General features: G+C 33.4%; 1 long non-coding RNA gene and 1 gene segment (V, D, J or C); both read right to left on the minus strand.

Annotated features, from left to right (window-relative positions):
- Positions 1-1,325: 1,325 nt before the first annotated feature.
- On the minus strand, positions 1,326-4,762 carry LOC119781665. Its single transcript, XR_005280597.1, has 5 exons — positions 4,652-4,762; positions 4,320-4,408; positions 2,382-2,657; positions 2,145-2,171; positions 1,326-2,047 (listed from the first exon to the last, which is right to left on the minus strand). It is a non-coding gene; the product is annotated as an uncharacterized LOC119781665 (long non-coding RNA).
- Positions 4,763-20,742: 15,980 nt separating this feature from the next.
- LOC119781704 lies at positions 20,743-23,047 on the minus strand. The segment is given in 3 exon segments: positions 20,743-20,774; positions 22,564-22,911; positions 23,005-23,047. Coding segments are annotated over 3 exon segments (423 nt in total).
- Between the last annotated feature and the right edge of the window lie 642 nt (positions 23,048-23,689).

Consider the following 23,689-nt stretch of genomic DNA (forward strand, 5'->3'; position numbering starts at 1 on the left):
ATAACAGGATATTTTTTATTTAGATTTTTGTTGTGCTTAAATGGCAAATTATTCCCTTTGCACCTAAGATGCACCTAAATATATTTAAAGTTTAGAAAATCCGGAACAGACTTGATGTAGAGAACAGCCTGGTATCTGATGTTTTTCACACTGAGCAATCACAGCTCATCAAAGCAACTGAGGTGTCTTGATGGAAACAAAGTGAACTGATAAAGTCAGTGTGACTATAATTTTTGTTCTGTATTTTGTTCCCAATTCAATAAATAATAAGGGAGTTACTCAGAGGAACTCCAGTTTTCTAAAAACAGGTTTTTAATATGATTTAATTTTGTATTTATTTAGATTCCGTACTAACTTCCAGGCAACATACTTATGTTGTCTTTTTTTTGTTTGAGAGAGAAAGTAAAAAATTCAAAAAATTAAATGCTCAAATTAAAAGATCAAGTAAAATAGTCTTTATTTCAGTTGTTGTACATTCGACTTTTGGACAGTCATCAATACATTTGAGTTATGGGGTACTCATGACAAGACAAAATGCCCAAAGCGGCACACAAGTCGAAAAGGTTGGGAAACACTGCCTTAGATAGAAAGCTTTTAATCAACATGTCAGGAGGATTTGATTTATAATAGTTAGAAACACACTCGTGTTCGACATACACTTTAATAGTTTGTAAAAAGTTTGTGTGAAAGGAAGAAAGTGCTGGATGAGGTTAACCAAAACCTTCCCTGTTTATGTAAAACTTAGCTGCTTTTTGGTTTCAGTCAGATTTACATCTCCAACCTTAACTTCCTGTAGAAACGTGGTTTAAACTGATGAAACTAAAGAAATTAGATGTAACTTTTTAACTGCAATATCTCTTCATCATCTATTTCATGTTACAAAAGTATCATGTTTCTTAAAAAATACTTTGAATGGGGATGAGGGTTAACTTTTAACTTTATTTATTTTTTATTTTTTTAATCCTTAAAAAATAAAGAAAAAAATCGATACTGGCTGCAGGACATTCTTTAAGTTTTACAAAACATGATGACAAGACATATTGAAAATATGTATAAAAATCATTACAGTAGACAAAAGAAATGTGTTTATGAGTACAGAGACTTAGATAGACTCATGTATTTTTTCATTTTTTTCAACACACACACACACACACATATATATATATATATATATACATATACATATATATATATATATATATATATATATATATATATATATATATATATATATATATATATATATATATATATATATATATATATATATATATATATATATATATATATATACAAACATTCATCAAAATGTAACACAGGAAACATATTTAATAAAACAAAGTAGCTGAATAAAATACTAAAGAATAATCTGATGTTGTACTATGAAAAGACTAAAGTAGCTTGGAGGATTATTTTAAAACTATTTTACACTCTATTTCAATAAACACATATCAGAAAAAACATCTGTAAAATTAAAATCATCAGATTTGTCATCAATGAGTATTAAACTATATCCACACAGATTTAAATGTTTAAAATATGTTTACATTGCTAAATATGATTTGTTTCTTTTGTAAATATTTATCGACTTGGCACATATTACTTTGTGTGCCAATCTGAAGCTAAGGCAAAAGAAATAGACAAATATTTGGATTATTATTTTTATTTTTTTTTTATCATCTTATTAAATGAAATAAGACTTAAATATTCTTAATTTTGACTGAGTAATTTCTAAATTCAAAGTTGGAATCATATAATTTTTTTTCTTTTATGGTTTTTACATGACAAATTTCCTTTTGCATTTATCATCTGAACTTAAAATATATGTCTGTACAGAGGTAAAATAAAATATTTGTTTATTATATATATTTTGTTTCTTTCATTTTCGTCCAACTTTAAATCTGTCTTTTTTTCTTTCTTTTCCATGTAAGCTGTCCTCAGAAGAGCAGACCTCTGATGGTGAGGACGGTGCTGAAGGCCAGAGCTTTGGTGAAAACCACCCGGACTCCGTTCATCAGCAGCAGGTAGAAGTTCAGCTTGGCTTTTTCTGGAGGGCAAATAAACAGAGCTCAGACTAAACATTAAGACCTGAATACAAGGATCAGTGATGAAAACAATCTGAGATAGAAAGTGTTCAGTTTTACCTGGATAAATGCTTCTACATGCATCATCTGTTAGGACACAGAAAGAACATCAGTCACATAATAATTACTCAAACTCTGATGGACTTTTTGCTGATATGTCTGTGGAAACTTGTGATAAAAAAATATCTAATTAATGTTCAACAAAATGATTTCATCATAGAAACATGTTTCAGTAATTGACAGTTTTAGCTCTATGAATTAAATGTTTAATCAGAATTAAAGACTGAACTTTGTTACCAGCTTCGTTGTTGCTGAACTTTCCGTTCATGTCACAGGAGTGGATGGTTGCATTGCTGTAGGCAACAAACACGTAGGTGTTGTTTGACAGAACAGCTTTATCTGTGCTGACGTTGACCTGACCACCTTTCACATTCAGATTTACGTCGTCCCCCTTCGGACGGAAATCTGTGACCAGACAGACATCTGGACCAAGTTCATCTGCTGTGTTCGGGGGGTAGCGAGAATCCTTCAGGGGACTCAAAATAGACAGAGTCGGAGGGACATCAGGGCCGCCTGTGACGGCAAGAAGACAACAAGATTTAATTTGGAAAAAGAGATTTTCAGTTGAACATGAAATTAGTTATCAAATAAACATTGTTTAATTTATGTCCCTAAGACTTTTCCAGAATTGTATTACCTATTTACTAAATAATCAAATATAATCAGATATGAAAATCTATTACTTCTAAACTTAAAATAATTTTTTCTTTGCAAAAGTGAATAGAAATTATGACTACTCTTAGAATGTTTGGTTTACACAGTTTTATCTTTCCATTTTATGCCAGGGGTTTGATTTAAGGTTGCTTTCCAAGGGTAAAATCTGGAAAGCAAATTCATAAACTGGAACATATATACAGAATGCAGAAGTTTCGAGGCCGAACCATTTTACTGTGGTTGAAAATATTTAATCCGATATCTTTTTTCTTTCTGTCCCCAAAAAAAAAGTCACCCTCAGCTTTATGATATGAGAGCTAATGGCAACAACTTTTCCCTTAATAGTAAATTAAAAGTCTGATTTGTTGATGCAGACATGCAAAATCAAAATATAACCGTTAACTTAGAATTCATTTATTCTGAAAAAAAGATAATTTTATAATTGCAACAACATTTAGTGATAATAAAAATTTTAAACTAAAACCAATATAATCCAACATTACGCAAATTAATTTCATTATTATATAACCCTGTCTCTGCTTGACTTTTGTATAAATCTATATACCTCTGAGTTTAATATTTATGTCCTTTATAAGTTTTGAAGGATGCAAATATTTTCATAAACTAAAAAATACTTTCTAACAGCCAAGGGTTAAATATAAACAGGCTTTAAATAAAATAATAAATTTACGTAGTTTTTTAAATTTGTACCTGATTTAAGGAAATATGTCATATATTTTTTTTTATTTTTCCCTTTAGGTGAAACTTCTAAGCTAAAAAGTTATAAACTAAAGTGTCACTTAAGCTGTTCTATTAGATTTATACTATACATTTAAGGGGAACGGCACCGCTTTGATAATTACTTAGCCTACATTATAAAGACATCTTAGTTTTTTTAAAATAAAATACAAAATATAAAACACCCCTTATATCATCAGTGATTCAAAGCGACATGAGTCCAATTAGTAATTCACTATTAATACTTTTTCTTTTCCACATACATCCAATTTCAGAATGTTGATGAACTCAGTTTCAATTACTCTCTCTATTTTTACCCTTTATAAAACTTTTTTGTTAAAGAATAATTGTTTTGTTTGATCAGACAAAACACAACAAAGGATATTTTATAAACAACACTAAGCAAAACAGAAAATATTTTACAGTAACAAAATGTATACGTTATAAACAAGTAGTTCTCTTGGTTAAATTTAAATATAGATTTTTTTTTTTTCATCTATGTTTAACAAATCTACATTTAGTACATATTTCAGCTGTCAACAGGTTCTCCTTATTAACTGCAATTTTTATTTGGTCCAAAATGCAGAATAAATACAAACAGAGAGTAAAACTAAAATAAATTGAAATTCAGAATTTTCAATGATGCCGCATTTTATTACTTTTTTATACTTTAACAGTTGCTTTTAGATTTATGAATATAACTATAAATCCAAATTTTCCATAAAATATTTTAAATGACAAGTAGGACAAGCAGCATTTTAATAATAATTCAAAATGTCTTACCTGGAACAACAGTAACTTTAGTTCCATCTCCCCAGTAGTCAAAAACATAATCACAGTGTTACATCTCTACTGACTTCTTTAACAAAAACCTGAAAGCACCAAAGCACCAGCAAGAAAAATTGATTCATTTGTGTAATTCACAATACTAGAAAACATTTTAAAAATCTTAATGAGTCTGATATACTTGGTACATTGTTTTACTATAAACTTTTTGTTGATTCTAAATCAGACTCTTAAATGAAGTTGCACTCAGTGTTATCTTCTCAAAATAAATAATTTAATCCTCTTATTGTGTGACTTCTCAAATCAGTGTAAATGCATATAACACTTACCTGATGTTTTTTGAATAAACATGGTTTTGTATCAGTTTTTCTCTGCATACGGAACAATTTTTTTTTTCAGGTTTCTATTGTGAGGTTTTTGTATTGGTGTATATCTGTGTGCCACCCCCGTAATAGTATATCACAGTAAAAAACCCTAGTACTAAAACCTACTCCACCCTCAGACGGGATGATGAAAGCAAAAGTAAAAGAAAAACAACAGTTAATGAAGTTGCATTCTTTATTCAAATGATGATCATCAATTTATTTGTAATATTTTATAATTTTTTTACTGTATCAGTTTTAAGCCCTCTGGTTGAACATTCTTGTTTTACCGAAAAGGCATTTTTTTAACAATTAAATCAAGTTTTGTTTTTAAAGTAATTTATTCAAAAGAAATCATTCAATGAACTCTAATGAACCTATAAATATCCAATGTGTCAATAATCTTTTATATCTAACCTTTATTAAATCTGTTCTCAACTTATCATTCTTCATGCTGTTTCATATTCCCCTGCTTACTGTTTCTTAAATTACTTCAAAGTAAATGGCCACAGAATTCCAAAAGTGTACATGTAAAATATGCTAATAAATATGTTGTAAGATACAAAACACAAAAAGGAATACAAAGACTAGTTTCTCATTTTTCAGCATATAAAGAAGTGCAGAATACTGTAATTATAACAGCAGAGGTAGGTAGAGACAACCATAAGATTTGAGCTGCAGCATAAAATGACATAACTTGAATAATCGCCTAAGAAATAAATGCTGATAATAGCAATAGGAAACTCTGGAGAAGGCAACCTAGATTTGTACAGGAATGTCTGTTGAAAGCATGATGTTGTTTTATTTCCCATAAAATCCAGTAAAAGACGGTCTAAAAGACATTGTTCTCTTCTAACCTTAATCATATTTGTCAACTCTCTGAAAAATGTCTTGCTATTCATAAACAAGGATACATATATATATATGTCTATCTATATATATAGATATATATATGTTATCAAACTCAAGGCAAATTGGCTGAGTAGGGCCATTAAGAACCAAAGCAGGCAGTAGAGGCATTTGTTGTTTTTATGGCTAAGAGAGCTTAATTGGAGTAAAGATCTAACACTGCAGCAATACTTAGACTTTACAATACTTTCCTCACTATATATATATAGATATATCTATATATCTATATATATACACATATTCCTCAGTACTGGTTTCTGTTCATTATCTACTTCTCATGTGTGTTTCTCATTGTCATCTCCATGTATTTTGGTTTCATGTTTGTTTGGCTTGGTGCTTCTGTAACCATTTGTTCCTAAATTAAATCTGCAAGAACTCAGCTTTTCCTCCTACTACTCTGCGTATGGGTCTTCATCAATATCCATCAAGCTTGAGAGTGACAAATTAGTAGTGTCTCAGGCTACACTTTGAATTAATCAAAGATTAAGTTTAATTGACCTTTGTTGATCTCTTATTGGAGAAATGTATCTCTGCATTTAACCCATCCCTTTGGGGAGCAGTGGGCTGCCATTGTGTGACGCCTAGGGGAGCAGTGTGGGGTTATGAGTCTTGCTCAGGGACCCAGAATGAAGGCTGAGTGGATCGACCCTGGTACTTGCAACCTTCTCAGAGAGCAAGCGCACTGCTCTAACCACTAGGCCAACAATCCCCCATACAAATACAATAATAATACAAAAAACTCATCCGACTGCAGTGTTTAAGATGTATTAAAATAAAAAATAAAAGGTCAACATTTCCCTGGATCCAACTGATAAGTTTGGTTGACAGAAGTTTTTGTACAGTGTCTCTGCTTTTTGTTGCAACTGTGTGGACGAGCGCAGTAATAAACAGCAGAATCGTCGGCTTTCAGGCTGTTCAGCTGTAAATACACCTGTTTTCTGCTGTTGTCTCTGGAGATGGTGAACCGATTTTTTATTGACTCAGCAAGGCCACTGCTGCCACCACTATCACTAATCCAGCTAAGCCATTGCGGTCTTTCCCAAGCCGCTTGCCTGATCCAGTGAATGTAAGGAGTGCTACTGAACCCAGAAAAAGTACAGGTCAGTCTATGGGATTCTCCAGACCTTTTAACCAATAGTTCAGACTGAGTTAAAGTTTGACCATCAGTACCTGTAAAAATGGAAAGAGCTTGTTAATGTTACTACATATGCATCCTTTTAGTTCCTCTCCTAAAGCTTCATGTTCTTACCAGTTGGAATATAAGACACAATGAGATAAATAACCAAATTAATTGGTTTAATCATTGTGAAGTCCTTAGGCTGAATTTTGTTTGTAGCTTGCTTGTCAGGGTGATCCCTTGATTTTGCTTTGCAACACATATAAGGAATCATACTAATCTGTTTTGCATTGGCTCCTCCTAAAGAAGACAAGAATTTTTGAATTCTGAAATACGACTTTTACTTCTCTGGGCTTTGAAATAGAAACCTTGTGAGAAAATTTGAAAGAGTTTCCAAGTAAAGATTTTGTAATAAAAACACATTGGTTCAAAAATATAGGTTAAGACTTATATATTTTAAATTTAAAGTCTCCACAAAGATTTACCCTGCATTAAAAGTACTGTTTAAGGTCTTGCATAATTTTGACTGTTGAAACAGATTAAATGTGTTTTTGGCAGCTGCAAGAAACAGGAAGTCACAGAAGCATGTTTTCTCCTCTTGGTGAAAATTAATGTGTCCGTCTGTACTATTTTCTGTGCCTCATAAATGTTTTGAATGATTCCCGTGTAGCAACCGGGCTGCTCTGTGCTCATAAGAAAAAGGTACTTGGCGCCGAACAGTGGTGAATATTAAAAGTGCAGTTTAATATAATACAGTTATGTGATAAGTTTCGTCTGAAATTAATAAAAAGTTATTTTAATGGTTATTGAGTATGAGGTGGATAATGTTTGGTTCATTAAAAAGTTTTTATCTGTCCATGTGAAAATGGGTTTTGCTGACATTTAAGCTCAGATTCTAATATATCAGCAGTGTGGAGACTATAAATATGATCGGAGCTGCTGTTGAAGCTCTTTGATAAGTTACTAGCACCCAGAATTGCAATGAAAAGTGAGGGAGAGTTACGATCACTGGCTTATTTAAATAATAAATATAATGCCTAATTCTCATCCCAGTAATATGGACAAATTATAAATGACATCCCGAAGGTTGCCTCAGTTTTATTGTATTCCAGCTCCTAAACTTAAAAATAGATTTATTGAAGGAATCAATATAATAGACGAAAAATGCAAAAACATATTTTAAAGAAAAATGTCAACAAATATCTTATATCTTACATTTGCTATTCCACTTAAATATAGAGATTCATTTCAAAACTCTAAATTAGATTAATTCTTTCAACCAATTCATGCTCAAAATCTAAACTAACTGTAGTCTGTGTAAGGAAAAAGTGGAATTAACTTTTATATTATTGTAGTAAAACCCAAAGATTTTTATCCTCAGTTCAAAACTGGTTAATCTCTAAATCCTTAAACATATATTTTCTCTCCCCCTCATCTTTGAAATTTAATATTATTGCACAAGACAGACAAATATAATTTATAAGGTCAAATTTACAATCTTAACATTTAAAAATTAAATAAATATACTTACTTTTTACTTAAAGAAAATGTCTACCACCAATTCTAAAATACAATACTTTTCTGTCTGACTGTTTTTCTTTATTACCCCTTACATCTTAGAATCTTTATCTTTTTCAGTGTTGTGATTATTATTTGTCAATGTTTATAACTTTATTTGATTACTTAATTTACTATTGCATAGCTTGTCTTTTCTTTTTTTCTTTTTTTTTGCTTTTGCACATTTTGCTTAACTAAGTACTTTTTTGTTTTAGAATATAAGAGATTTTGCAGATATGGTATATTCTTTTATACACACATTGCTTAGAATTACGTATAATTTTCTACCTCTTTTATATCATATTTGTTTTTATTTGTTCATGCTCCCAGTGGTTGTCACCTTTATTCCACTCTGTATTCTCATGAGTGTAGAGTTCACTTTACAATAAAAAAAGAAGAAATAAAAATAAAAATAATCGTAAGATGTTCCGTATTCATTATTTTCCTGCTTTTCGTGTCAACTGTTACAGTTGCTAAGTGATATAGTGTACTGGTAGGACGTAGCCTTTGAAATCAAACATACCCATAGTGTATGTTTTAATCCTTAAGTTTTAACTTTTTGATTGTAAAAAAAAAATAAAATAAATAAAGAACCTTGGAGGATTATTATCACTCTTGAGTTTTTTTTTTGGGGGGGGAATACAACTGGATATTACTTTTCTGCTGAGCAAATTAGATCTACGGAAAAAATGAATACATTTTTGCCATTGTCTGATTTTTTTTCTTCTGATTGCTCAAACAGAAAAACAAGGTAGGATCTGATATTATAAATATAATATATTATTATAGTATTACATATTATAATTATGAATTCTGAGTTGATGACAAATTATTAGTAATTGGTTTTGTAGAGTATGGTTGGCTTACATTTGAGTTGATTGGCAATTTTCCACAGGATTGCTTGATTCTAAAGAGGTATAATATGCTGGGTTTCACTTTGATATGAGCGTGATATTTGAGGGGGAAACAAATGTGACGTAAAAGCGTAATAATATCAGGCGGTGGAAGTTAAGTTATTTGATGCAGATATGCTGGAAAAAGCAGAGCAGAGACACATCGAAAATATATAGGAAAGTTGGTCCTGTGCCCCTGGGTTGGGAGCCATTGGTTTAAACAGTGGCTGTGTCCGAATGTCTGCCCTAATCACTATGTAGGACACTATAAATTGATTATGCAATTTTATAAGAGTGTCCAAATGCCTAGTGGATGAAACAGTAGGGGACCCGTAATGTCCCACAATGCACCTTGAAAAGTAGTGATCATCTATGGTCACTAGACGAACAGATAAATCCTGGAAAGCTTTGTGAGAGCTCTCCTTGTAAAGCATCATGGGATTTGTTGTGGCGGCAATAAATAACAAAGATGGCCCAGGCACCATGCAGGGAGGCAAAGTTATGTAACCAACGGAGAGCAAAAAGAAGGGATCATCTATCCAAATGGTCTGTTAACTGAGTTCACCATAAAGTACACTATATAGTCCACGCTCTATATAGTGATTGAAGGATTTAGGGGTTGGGGTAGATGTATCGACTGAATTTCATAGTTATATCTCATTCTGAATCTTAGATTCTTAATTATTTTCAGATAAAATAATCAGAATCTTTGGGATTTTCATATTTTAATTAAAATCTAACAGAACACTGGATATTTTGGTTGCTTATTAATTGCAGAACCAGAGGTATCCTTGGTCCTTTTGTACAAACGAAAATATGTTTACCATAAAAATGTATGCTTTATGGTTTCTGTGCTTTACACAGCTTTTACCATCCTAGCATCTAAGTGACTTTCTGTCACTTGAGAATATTCAAAATTCTATACATTTCTTATTTCAACCATTGCGTATATTAGCTACTACATATGAATCAAGATGCTATGACAAAAAAAAACTGATTGACAGATGATGGTTGATATTGGCCTGATTTAGCTGTTCAAGCTGATGTATAACTAACTGGCCTGCATAAAATAACGAAGAAAAAAAAACAAAAAAAAAACAGGATTTTTTTTTTTTAAATAGAAACTTTCGAGCAAAATTATTGCCTTTTTTGACATGTTCTATTCTCCTCATTTGGTGGCTTCTTCATGCACTGAGAAGTTTCTGTACAGTGTTTCTGCTTTTTGTGTTACTGTGTGTCGAGCACAATAATAAACTGCTGAATCCTCAGCTGTCAAACTGTTCATCTGCAGATAGACTTGATTCCTGTTGTTATCTCTGGAGATGGTAAAACGGTTTTTCACTGACTGAGAGTAATATATGCTGCCGCTGTTACCACTGATTGTTGCAAGGAATTCCAGTCCTTTTCCGGCTGCCTGTCTGTTCCAAGCATTCCAGTAATGCTGATCAAACCCAGAATAAGTACAGGTCAACCTGTGTGAATCTCCAGGCCTTTTAACAACTGTTTCCGACTCAGTCAGTGTTTGACCATCAGTGCCTGAAATATAAGACAGTTTGTCAAAACATCCACATTAATATATTATTAAATTTTTTTACTGAAAATTTTTGTTCTTACCAGTTATGGTGAAAAACATAATGAAAAGTATATTTGGATAAATTGATCTCTTCATTGTGGAGGTCATTGGCATCTAGTCTGTTTGCAGCTTGATGTTAACTTTGTGCGGCAACAGTTACAGTTTAATAAAGATGCCGAATTCATATGTTTTGCATTGACCCCTCCCTCTCAAAAATGTTAAGTCAGAAAAATAAACCTACACCACCTTGTGTAAAAAAAGTGTCTTTTTTTAACCGCTGTAAAGGTACATGATGGTTATAACAAAAAATGAATGCGTGATTTTAAGAGTCACACTTTTACTTAATGTTTTCTTATATGTGTTTTCTAAATGCCCATAAACATGTGTTGTATTTACTAAATAATAGATAAAGTCACACAGATTCAGTGTTTTTCTTTTCTGAAAATTAACTTTATATTAACTTTAATGTTTTTTTGAAATGACTTCATCCACAAAAACTTTAAGACTCTGGTGATAAGACTTCAATAAGACAGGATTTATCCAAAAAAATCTAATAACGCATTTATTATTTCCAGTTTGACAGACTTTCAAACTGTATCATGATAAGAGCCCATGAAAAAAAATAAAAATCAGTATATCCAGATAACGATTGCAAGTAACCCATTCTGTTTGTGAAAACATACCCTGAATGCTGTGACATGTTTTTAAAAGTTTTATGAAAAGAATGATATAACTAAAGTCAACATAACACTTTGCAATGTAAATCTCCTTTTAAAGAATAATTCATAAAATTCTGAGAGGGTTGTCTTTCATGGTCTACAACATGGATATTTCTAAATTTCATGTCACTCTTATGTTGTCCTTTTTTTACTTTGATATAACTGACAGTTTCAAAATATGTTTGTTTGCTAGTTGTTGGTGGGAGTCTCTCCAAGGTAGCTGCTGAATTGTAGTAGCTTTTTTCAATTTGTCACTGTGTCATGCATAAAAAAAAACAGGTAACAGTTCTGGTCTTGTTAAGTCAGAACTCATCTAATACTTTTTGTACAGGGTTTCTACTTTCCAAGTCACTGTGACTCTCTTACAGGGGAGTAAAACCAGTTCCAGAAAGGGCTGTGTGGCTGCAGGTTTTCTTTCCAAACAAGCAATAGCACACCAGACTCCATTCATCTATTCATCAAGTCATCATGTTCAGATTGCATTCTGTTGATGAGATGACTGGAGTCTGGTGAGCTATTGCTTGGTTGGAAAGAAAACCTGCAGCCACACGGCCCTTTCTGGAACCGGTTTGAGACCCCTGCTAGCACATTAATAAACAGCAGAATCCTGAGTTGTCAAGCTGTTCAGCTGCAGATAGACTTCATTCCTGTTGTTGTTTCTGGAGATGGTAAACATTTTTTCTCTAACTGAGAATAGAAGCTGCTACTGTACCACCACTGCTGAGGATACAAGCAATCCATTCTATTCCTTTCCCAGCTGCCTGTGTGATCCAAGCTGCACGAGGAGTGCCACTAATCCCAGAATATGTGCAGGTCAGTCTCTGGGATTCTCCAGGTCTTTTAACCACTGTTCACACTCAGTCAATGTTTGACCATCAGTACATCAGACAGTTTGTTAATGCAACTATAAAAAGGTGTTTTTTATTTCAATTATCATCTGTGTTCCTACCATTTCTGACAAAAGAAATAATAAGAACAACCAAATAAGACCATTGTAAAGATTAATGCTCTCAGTTGGTTTTGCAGGTATGCATCATATTTACAGTAGTCTCCTTCTCTAGTAAGAAGGAGAAGTTATCTGTTTTGCATTGATTTTCAGCTTAATAATTAAGTTTGAATCAAAATGAGTTTGTTTGCATTTTTATTTGCAAAAAATTTTACATTACTTTGTAAGTGTACTGCCTCGTGTATTCCAAAACTTTTTTTAGTAATTTCTGAAACATTTTTCAATGTTAGTGCAGGTCAATCATGTATCTACTGTAGGATCAGTCAAAAATATGATACACTACAAAAAAAACTGTTCTCAATGAGGTCTGTATTGGTGATGTCCACATTAAGATGGCATTGTGTTTTCCCTTTGTTTTTTTCTTTTATTTTTAGAATGGTTCATGTTATATTGTGTGTGCTTGTTTATGAGGCTTTTTAAAATGGGTTTGTTTGCATTATCCTCAGTTATACCAGTATCTAGACCCTCTATAGCCTTCCAAAGTTTAGGAGCCAAGCTCCTAAACTTTGGAATTTCCTCCCCCTTGAAATCGGTTGTATTGACACTTTACCTTTGTTTAAATCATAGCTAAAAACTCATCTGTTCAAGACTGCATATGTCTACTGACTGCCGCCACTGTTTTTAATATCGTGAATATGCATTGTGGATTGTAGTGTCCATGGGTGTCCTGAAAGTATTAGCATTATTAATAACAATTCAATAATAATAATAGTAATATTGTGAGCAATATTTGTAGCCTTTGTACCTTTGATCTTCCAATAATATTCCACTGTCTTTGGATGAGGTACTCACAATATGGGTTACTAATTTTAAACTTAGCTGAATGCAGTTAATGTAATGAAAGCTCAGTTTTTTGTTATTCTGGTATAAGTTAACACTGCCCCCTTAAGGACAAAATAAAACAAGTGCAGCTTTTAGTAACCATATTTGATAACCATGGCCGTTTTGAAGCTGAAGATTAAGAGATATGGCAACTAATGTTTAGAGATTGATATTTCAGAATATAGATTGGCTCACCTCAGCTGATACTATACACCTGCTGAGGGAAATAAATTAGCAATGAATGAATCACATGGATGTGGGTTGGACATACTGCCTTAGATCTCAGTGATACAAACAGCATTCAGAGGCTGTGGCACCAGCCTCTATTGTTGGTCAGTTACTGAACTCAAGTAGGCTAACTTCTTAACACTTGAAGTAAATCACATGGTATTACAGTAAGCTTATAGAAAATAATCTGAAACTTTACAGTTTATACAAGATTTAACTGAAAGTGTATAACTTATTTCAAGCATTCAAGCAATTCCAGTTAAAGGAAACAACCATCTTTTTTACATTAAATGTTTCTTATTTTCCACACAATGTATGGAAATTAGTATATGAAATTTATTATAATTTATACATTGATTTAAAAGAATAAGTGTAATGATCAAGACAGAAGACCCAAATTTGCAGCCAGAACACAGAATTAGAACTTAAAACAGTTTATTCAGAACTCAGGACTTCAGGAACACATCCACCGAGGACCAGGGATTACTAAGAAGGGGGATGTAGGTTAGTGGCTTGAAGGAGTTCAAATAATGAAATACATGAAACCAACAAAACCAATAACCTTAAAAGATTCCTCCCTTCAGCGGGTATCAGGAGCTTGAACAGAGCGGACTGCTCCTTTGAACAGTTGTTGTTCAAACAAGCACAGAGGAGCACTGTGGAGCACAGAGGCATGATCAATGTCCTACAGTAGAAGCCAGACTCAGGCTTAATGATTAAGTGGCTTTGCAGGAGGCAGAAGTCAAGGGGCAAAAACAGGGCCATTGTCCAGAAGGAAGAGAAATCCAATGAGGGCTAGGCAAGAGGGAAAATCCGTGAGGCAAAGACGTGGCCAAGAGCTTGGTCAGGTAACATGAAGTGCTGGATACTCACTGCTTGCTTGTTGCCTTGCAAATATCTGGCCCTGTCTGCCAGCCACAGGCTGCCTTATAACTGTTTGAGCCCAGCTGAGAGACATGCTGCTGATTGCACGGCAGTGCAGCAGGCAGCAGCGGGAGTTGATTGCTCTCAGAGAAAGCAGAGCAGGCAAAGAGGCCAGAATCATAACAGTAAGTTAATCAGGTTATAATAATACTAAATAATCTTGTAAATATGCATGAAAGCAAGGATCTACTATCTCCAAGACAAAATATTACGACCACATGTCCTGGAAGATAGTGTACAGAAAGTGGATGCATACTGTGCCCTAAAGTCTGGGTCCTGTGTTGGGTAGTGGCTGTCTCAACATTGATATAACTGGATTCAATCCAGCCTCCTGTTGGGCATGGAGTCTTCATCAGATAATTGTGCCAAACAGATATTATCAATCTATGGAACCTATTTATCATCCTTTGTTTGGTCAACAGTAAGAACACTATCCAGGGTAGGATGTTCCTAAAGCCAGATGGGGAAACTGGCTGTTCTCAACTCAACCAGCGAAAGTGTACTTACCGTACAATATAAAAAATATTTTTTAAGTATTTGCACACAAATAATTTTAGTAAAATTTAATGCTGCAATATCAAGTAAAACTCACTTGCCAGTATCAAGTGATTGTTACTTCCCATAAGGCATAACAGTTGTTAAGATATCAAGTAACATTTACTTAATTACATCCAAGTTGTAAGTTAGATTTTTTTAAACAAATTAAGTAAAGTGTACTTGTTTTTCATAGGCACAAACACCCTTTTACTCAAAAATTGTATTAACTCTTATATCCCTGTAGTATATGCTGTTATGAAGTAATTAAGTAGATATTATTTTCTTGTGCTTGAAATATTGATTTACTTTGTTGCATTATGTGATATTACTCACATACTGCTGGATCCGATCTCCAGCTGTCTACGGGCGAGAGGCGGGGTACACCCTGGAAAGGTCACCAGTCTATCGCAGGGCAACACCAGAGACAAACAACCATTCACGCACACATTCACACCTAAGGAGAATTTGAATGCATTTAGAAAAGCAACTTCAATTTTAGGGCGTTTACTTTTGGGACAGTTTAAATCCATCCAACTCCAGGAAAAGTTTTGGGAGGTCTTCAAAAGTGGGAGGCTATGCCTAGTTCTGGGCATATATCAGTCCCATTGGCAGCGAGCAGGCTTTTGCAGTACTGTTGCACCCAGCCAAAATGACTGTTGTTGGGACGGCCTCTTGCTCTGTGTCTGATCCTGTGATGTGTGGAGCAGAATCAGTCCTCCTGTGAGCTACAGTGTGCATGCATACATGCATGCGTTTCAAAGCGCTAAATTTTAAAAGTAAAGTTTATCTAGTTTTTTAAGGTTTATGTACATACTGCTATTAAACCTTTAAATAGTATACGGAAATCTAAGTAAACTTCCTATTTCCCCAAAAGTCATGCATTACAAAAAAAGGTTTAATTTTACTTTAGAGATCCTAGTTTTTAGAGTAGAAATTATGACAGATACTCTAATAGATTTTACTGCACCAAAAATTCATTTTTTTTAGTGCAGTAATGGCTGGAGGACAGACATTGCACCTTATTTAGCTTTTACAGAAAGCACATGTTGAGAAGTTGATAAGAGCAATAGAATCATTAGCCAAGACTAAAATCTAATTAAATTTGAAAACGTAGATGATCCAGCTGTCCAAGCATAAAAGCAAACTCTGTATGTAGAAAAAAATGTCATTCATTTTTGAATCCTAAACTTTTTAAATGTTTTCTTGTGTATCATTTTGTGTGTTTTTTATACAAACTACTATTGTTTGTTGGCTTTAAAATAAACCTTAAAGGTTATCTTTTCAATGTCATTGATATATTTAGATTTTAGTGTCCTTGTATAATTAATGACTCAATGAAAATTTCACAGGCAATTTCAATATTTCAAATAAATCAAACATTTCATTGGAAAAGGTTAAGAAAATTTAGCACTGACATATTAGAGCAAACAAGACTATAAATAAATTACATTTCATAAAAATGAAAACATGGTAAAAATAATTAATGAAACAACATAGCTGGATGAAATACTAAAATTTAGCTGATGCTGTACTATGAAAACATAAAAAAGCTCTGACAAAATTTTTCAACAAATGTATGTCTCAATGAACAAATCTCAGACCATCAATATCTGTAAAAAGAAAATGTTCAGAGTTTTTGTCCCGAAGATATTTCCACAACTGTGTCAATAACTCACCGAATAATGTGAAGCTTAAAAGTTTTAAAAGTATATATCCTACTATGTATAGGTTAAAAATAAACAGAGAATGTTTGGTTTATATTTTGGTTCACATTTACATTTTCAATCTAACTGCAGATAATTCCTTTAAGGTTTTTATTTTTTGGACATCACCTCAGTTTAAAAAAAGGGAAAACCTTGAAAGCAAAGTTGCTTCTTTTTTGTAAATAAACATTCACCCATTTCATAAATAGGAAGGTGAATGGAATAAAGACTTTTTTTTTTTTTTCCATAAAAAATGCAACATAAGCTAAATTAAGTTAAAGCTAATCACATTTTTTCCCATCTTAGTTTCCTTTTTGGTTTATCAAAAATTTTGTCTTTATAACAACACAAAATTGCAAAAGCAACAGTCTCAATATCTGTTTTTCTAAGAAACTTGTAATACATAAAACTTTTATTCTGCCAATCAGTGATCAAATAAAAAAAAGTAACACAATATTTACTGCAACAAAATTAAACATGACCCAAAACTCTTCCTTGTATAAGTTTATATCAATTAATAGCTTTGACTTCTCTTTGACAACCTCAAAAAATAGTATTTAAAATATGTTTTAAAAAAATCTTACCTGGGAGAACTGTAACTTTCCATTTCCCCAGTAGTCCAAACTATAATCATAATCACAATGCTACATCTTCTCCGCTGACTTCTTTAACAGAAAACTAAAGCACCAAAGCAGCAGCAGCAAAAATTAATCAATTTGTATAACACACAATACTAGAATAAATAAAAATGTCCAAATGAGCTTTATATAGCTGAGTAATATTTGTGGGTCTTATAAAAGATTCTAAAATCTAGTTGAACTCAAAATTATCTTCTTGCTATAACTATTTAAAACAGCTTTTTTTAAACTTTTCAACATTAATGTAGATGCATATCACACTTACCTGATTTTCTTCAAATAAATATGGTTTTCTATCAGTTTTTCTCTGCATACTTGAAGATTATTTTCTCGGGTTTCTATTCTGAGGTTTTTGTATTGGTGTATATTTGTGTGCCACCTCAGTATATCACAGTAAAAAACCCTACAACTAAAATCTACTTCACCCACAGATGGGTTGATAAAAGTAAAAGATATAAAATGGCTTTTGAAGTCGTGTTCCTTAATCAGATATATTCATCAATATAGTAATGGATATTTTATACATATTCACTATAATTTTTCAAAGCCCTATGGTTAAAAAACTCTTATTAACCAAAAGTCTCTTTTTTACTGCACATGTTACCAGAGACATTCCCCGGGTACTCACACCTTTAGTTTATATTTAGCAATATTCTGGGATCTTTGCCGTTTGAAAGCATGATATCAACCAAAGTATCCTTTAAATGACATTCTTGTCTTGAAACATAAACCATATTTTTAAGTTCTGTTAAAAACGTCATTAACAAGTAGATGTTTTTATTTTGATTCAAGTTTCAACCTTATGTATAAGAACTAACAGAAAATATAGAAAATAAATGGAATAAATGTTTCATCTGAAGTATAAAATTGCTTATTTTATACCAATTGCCTTGACAAAAAATAGGATGATCAGGATTTTTTTTCGAAACCTTGTTTTATATATTGTAAGCTGTTTAATATATACAATTTTTCATACAAAAAGTTGTTGAATCAATGATCTCTTCACTGATCGAAAGAAAATGGCTGAAATATTATGTATCAGAGGGAGAAAAGAAACGAAAGTTTTTATTCTCATTGCACAAACAGACACATAATCTAATGGCTGAAGTAATAGAAAAGTAAAAAATAACTTAAGACATGGTTTTAATCTGATTTTCAATAATATTCAAAATCAAATATAAAATCAGCAACAATGAATGCCCTCTATTGTGTTCAAATAAAAACTGCAACAGATGTTTTCACTTCCAGGTATTTTCATTTTATGTAAAGATGTGATAAAAATATCTAAAAATAATTTAACCAAATGTTGTTGGTAAATAAATTAAAAACCTATAAATTTTTTTGTCTTAGGGTTTCACAAAGATATAACAAAATATCAATACCTTTTACTGCTACATAAGCAATATTGATTTTGAAGTAAAAGTACTTTTACTTGCCTGCTTTACCTATCAGAGATTAACTAAACCAAATGTATTATCATTGGAAAATCTTCAAACTATTGGACAGCAAATACAATTTAAGTAGTTTGCCAATATTTTCTGTTTGCTTATTATGTTTTTAAGTTTTACTTATTTATAATGCCACTATTTAAAGTACTTTCATTATTTCAGTTTATTGTGAAGCTAACCCATTATTTTAGAAACTAAAATCAGTTGTCTTATTCAGAACTTCAACAACCTTTCCTTTAACAAATACTTTTTAAATCCTAATTGAGTGAGTTTTTATTTTTTTGGCGATAATTGTTATTTCTTCTTGAGTGAAAATATTTGAAGAAATTATTAAATTTTTTATATTGAAATACTTCCACTCTTCCTTGAGGGCAGTTTTTGTCCACTGTTTCCTCTTCTGATTATCATAGTTGGTTGCAGAAGAGGCATAATGAAGTAAATATGGAAAATTGAGCATTTACCATCAAACATGACAGAGTTCATTTATCACCAAGCAAACATGCAATGATCAAAGTTAGAAGAGAACTGTTCAGTAGTCAGTCTGTTTTACCTTAAATTTGTTGCCCATAGGAAGACGTTACTTGGATATAACAAAACCGAATATCTTCAGAACAGCTCCAAATGACACAAAACTAATATGGGTGAGTAGAAAATGATTTTATAACGTAAAATCAAGGGCCCAATGTAAAAAAAAAAATAATAAAATGAAAAAAAAAATGGTGTTCCCCTTTATATTTGAGGGAATATGTGTTTTTTCTGTAAGATATTCATATTTCTCCAATCCCTTCCTCCAGCTGTCCAGGAGCAATAGACGGAGTAAGAGACCTGACAGCAGATAATTAGAATCTGACTTACTGCAGAATCAGAGGCAGGCTGTGTGAGATATTTTCACTTCAACCCTGTGCAATAAATATCATAATAGATTAGGAAAATGTTATGCAACCAATAAACTAACTTAATCACACACATGAAATTGGAAAAATAAACCAATGAATCCTCTAAACATCACATTTAAATTAAGCATAACTGCACCTTTTGGATTTTTTATCAAAAATGTCCCATACTTACTATTCAGCTAAACTTTAAAATAATTAACCATATTACATCAAATTCTTCTGAAATCTAAATGCATTCAGCCAACTTGCTGGTCAAGATTCTCAGTCTTCCAGGACATACAGTAGTTATTCCAACAAAATAAAAACAAACAAACCATGGAGTTCCAGGCTTATGAGTAAATATCAGAAGATGAAGGGGATAATAATAATATTAATGTCAGCAACTCAAAAAGTTGTACTGTTGATCCATGCAGAATATGAATTTATATCTGAATCATATTTAATGGACCAGGCTGTAATTGTTGCTGGACTTGATACCTTGAAGCAAATTTCAGCCATTTAAATCATACCAATATGTTTTGTGTATTTTCCTTTTTGCTAAAGCCTATGAATATATAAAAATAAGAAACCATTGATCCTTAAGTTTTCATTTTCATCACAGTCGGCTACAAAGGAGAGAAGAGAAATATGATGCTGAACTGAAAGTTTACAGCCACTTACAATGCAAAATAGGTGAAGAGAATTAAACCAGAGAAGAGGTCTGTCATGATGGGATTAGATGTCTAGCCCATATGCAGAAACACACGGAGGTTAGGAGAAAGTTCAAAAGGTTTATTGACAAAGGTGTAGATAAAATGTGAACAGGAACTTGGGTGGTCAGACTGGTCACGGCTGGATCTCCACTGAGGAGTACAGAGAGGTTAGAGGAGTTCCAGGTAAACTGCTGTTTATCAGATGATGGGGGGAATACCTGCTTAGAAGTGGAACTGATCAGCAGGGGGGGAAACTTGAGGGTCCAGATGCTAGTAGGCAGGCAGAAGGCTGAGGGCTAGCAGAGATTGAACTGAGTGCAGGCAGGCGGAGAACTGAGAGCTTGGCAGAGGCAAACTGAGTGCAGGCAGGCAGATTCCAGGTTGAGGTCTCTATCTTCAGTGTTTCAGGTTTCCAGGCAAATCAGGTTCTGAGAGACAGGGAGAAAATAGGGTCAGACAGGTTCACAAGAATCAGGCAAGATCTGGTAGACTGGCTCAGGTTTTGCTGATACCATTACTGGCAAACACTCTGGCACTGGAGTGTCAGTCTCCTCCTCCTTAAGTAGGAGTCCTCTTGATGAGCAGATGGAAGACAAGTGTTGCAGGTGAGCACAAGCCCTCAGGAAGGGATCCTCGGCGCCCTCTGGTGGGCAAGCCTCCGGATCCCAACAAGGTCTACCATCTACAGAGTTCAATCCCATATATTTGAATTTCTGCATGACTAATAACTCCTCTCTAAAGGTTTCTCACCTACATTTGATCCCTGGACAATTTTTGTTCAGATTAGGTGACCAACCATATTTTTCAAAGCTGTTTATTTATATATCTTTAGATACTGTATAATGAATGGGTGACTTTATTCTGCTAAACCAATCCACCACTTTTTGTATTCTTGCAGTTTATCCATGATGGATAGAACACTTTTAATGGGTTTTAAGTAGATGTTGGTCATTTGGTGACTGCAGAGGAATCCATTACTATCCCTAAAAGTGTTTTAAAGACGTGCTTCTTCCTTAGCAAAATTCGCCCAATGCCCCCCGCACCCCCCACCCCACCCCTGTGTATTATCCAGCAAACAGCCTATTCAAAGAAATGGCAAGATATGTATTATTAAATACAGGAAAATATTATTTCACAATTCCTGCCCCTGATGCCTTTTAAATATTTCAATACTGTCATAATGAGTTCTTTGCACTTTTGACTGAATGGATTCCAATAATCATAGTCATGCATTTTATCTTATTTCAGAACACACAAGCAGATAATGAAGATGAAATAAAAAAACAGAAGAATTTGTCTTACTGTTACAAAAATTCTAGTTTTCTATGGTTATAAAAGTTGAGGAATACATTGCCAGTCTGAAGAATAATACGGATCATATTAATACCTGTGTACAAATGGCCTGAAATATTTTTATTTCATTTTTTTATTCTTTATGTATAATAAAAATCTATTTTTTATTTTCCTTAATTTAAAGAAAAGGCCTCAGTAGGTTCTCCTTTACTTGTCAGGGATTGGGGTTGTGGCTAGGTTATTTTTTCATCCTTCAGGTTCTTCCACCAGAGGGCGACTTCTGTCATTTGCTGCTGGGCTGGATCATCAGCTGCAGGTACAGTAAGGAGTATTACCTCTCTGTCTCTCTGAGCACTTGAAAATACTTCATGTCTCTATTAATCTGTGAGTTATTTTCAGTTCCCTGTTCTGGGAATGCCTCTGCAAACTACTTTCACTGAAACCACTCCATCTTCACGGCCTGCCCGCCCAGCAGCTACAATAGTTCTCTAAAGACACCATTTACTTGAAAGAATCAAACTCACCACCACCAGCTTACAGCCACAACCCTGGACATCACTCGCAAATGTAAGATGGATGCCTGATACATTCATTCCCTCACTCTGTCAGTTCTAATCCTGTGATGTGTTTTTAGAGAACCTGCCTCCTGTGCCATCACTGCAGTTCCTGATCTCCCTATTACCTTATTCCCTTATCTTCAATAAACTCAGTTATCTGATTTCTTGATCTCCTGACAAAACCATAACAATAGTCCAAAGAAGGCGATAGGAGTAGTTTTGATGCTGAAACACCCAACTGTTCTTGATAACCCACATATATTGCATCTTTATCTCCCAAAGTTTGTGACACAAATCAGTGATTACCGGGGCCTCCTTTCCACAGACTTTGTTTACATATGATTTTAATTTAATCCTTCTGTCTGACTTGTTTTTGCACAGCCTCCTCTGTGGTTTGTATCACTGTGCCGCCTCACACAGTAATAAACAGCTGTGTCTTCAGGCTGTAGATTCTGTCCTGTTATTGTTACTGTTCCAGCAGAAGTGTCTCTGCTGTAGCTGAACTTGTTCTTCAGAGCATTATTTTGGTAAAAGTTCCCACCACCCCACATATGAAAGATCCATTCCATTGCTTTTCCTTCCCGATGTCTGATCCAACCTGTTGCATAGCTGTTATCAGTTATAGAGTAACCAGAGGGCTGACAGGTGATAGTCAGAGACTGTCCAGGCTGCACAACTTTAGAGTCTGGCTGGATGAGATCAATACAGAACACACCTGTGGAGACAGGGAAAAAAACAAAATTATTACTATAATTCATCTAATTTTAAGTGCATCAACTATAAGTCTAATCAATTTAAAACTCCTTACAGGATCCAGCAGTTAGCAGCAGTAACAGAGCCACAGAGTACATGATTGATGCTGAAGCTCAACTGATGATCATGACTTCCTTTTATACTAAATTACTTTATATATTGTTAAGTAGGAGGTGCTTTATGATTTATCACTGTCTCTGATTTATCACTAGCAATGATACTTATCCTAACATCACCAAAGCTCACGTTTTTTGCAGGTTCCATCAAGGCCTTATTTATTTATTTTTTTTAAACAAAGAAAATTGTTTCTTTGTTACAAATTGTTCTTACTCTCTTAAAATACACACTTATTTTATGATTCTATTCATTCTTGTTTTTTAAGAGGGTAGAAGAGAACTTTATCAGATTATTACATTCCGCTGTTTTCATATCTCCAAACTTAAAACTGTGTAGCAGCTCTACAAACATAGCCAGAGACAAGAAACAATTACATCACAATTGGACCTAGTTTCTGTCAAATGACTACTGACAAAAATAAGGGATGCACGGTTAGGGCAGTTTATAGCACTGTTGTATTGCAGCAAAAAGGTTCTGGGTTTGATGGATGGATGGATGGATGGATGGATGGATGGATGGATGGATGGATGGATGGATGGATGGATGGATGGATGGATGGATGGATGGATGGATGGATGGATGGATGGATGGATGGATGGATGGATGGATGGATGGATGGATGG

This window comes from Cyprinodon tularosa, unplaced genomic scaffold, assembly GCF_016077235.1.
Source record: "Cyprinodon tularosa strain WSP-4 unplaced genomic scaffold, ASM1607723v1 ctg181, whole genome shotgun sequence".
In the NCBI taxonomy this organism is placed as follows: Eukaryota; Metazoa; Chordata; class Actinopteri; order Cyprinodontiformes; family Cyprinodontidae; genus Cyprinodon; species Cyprinodon tularosa.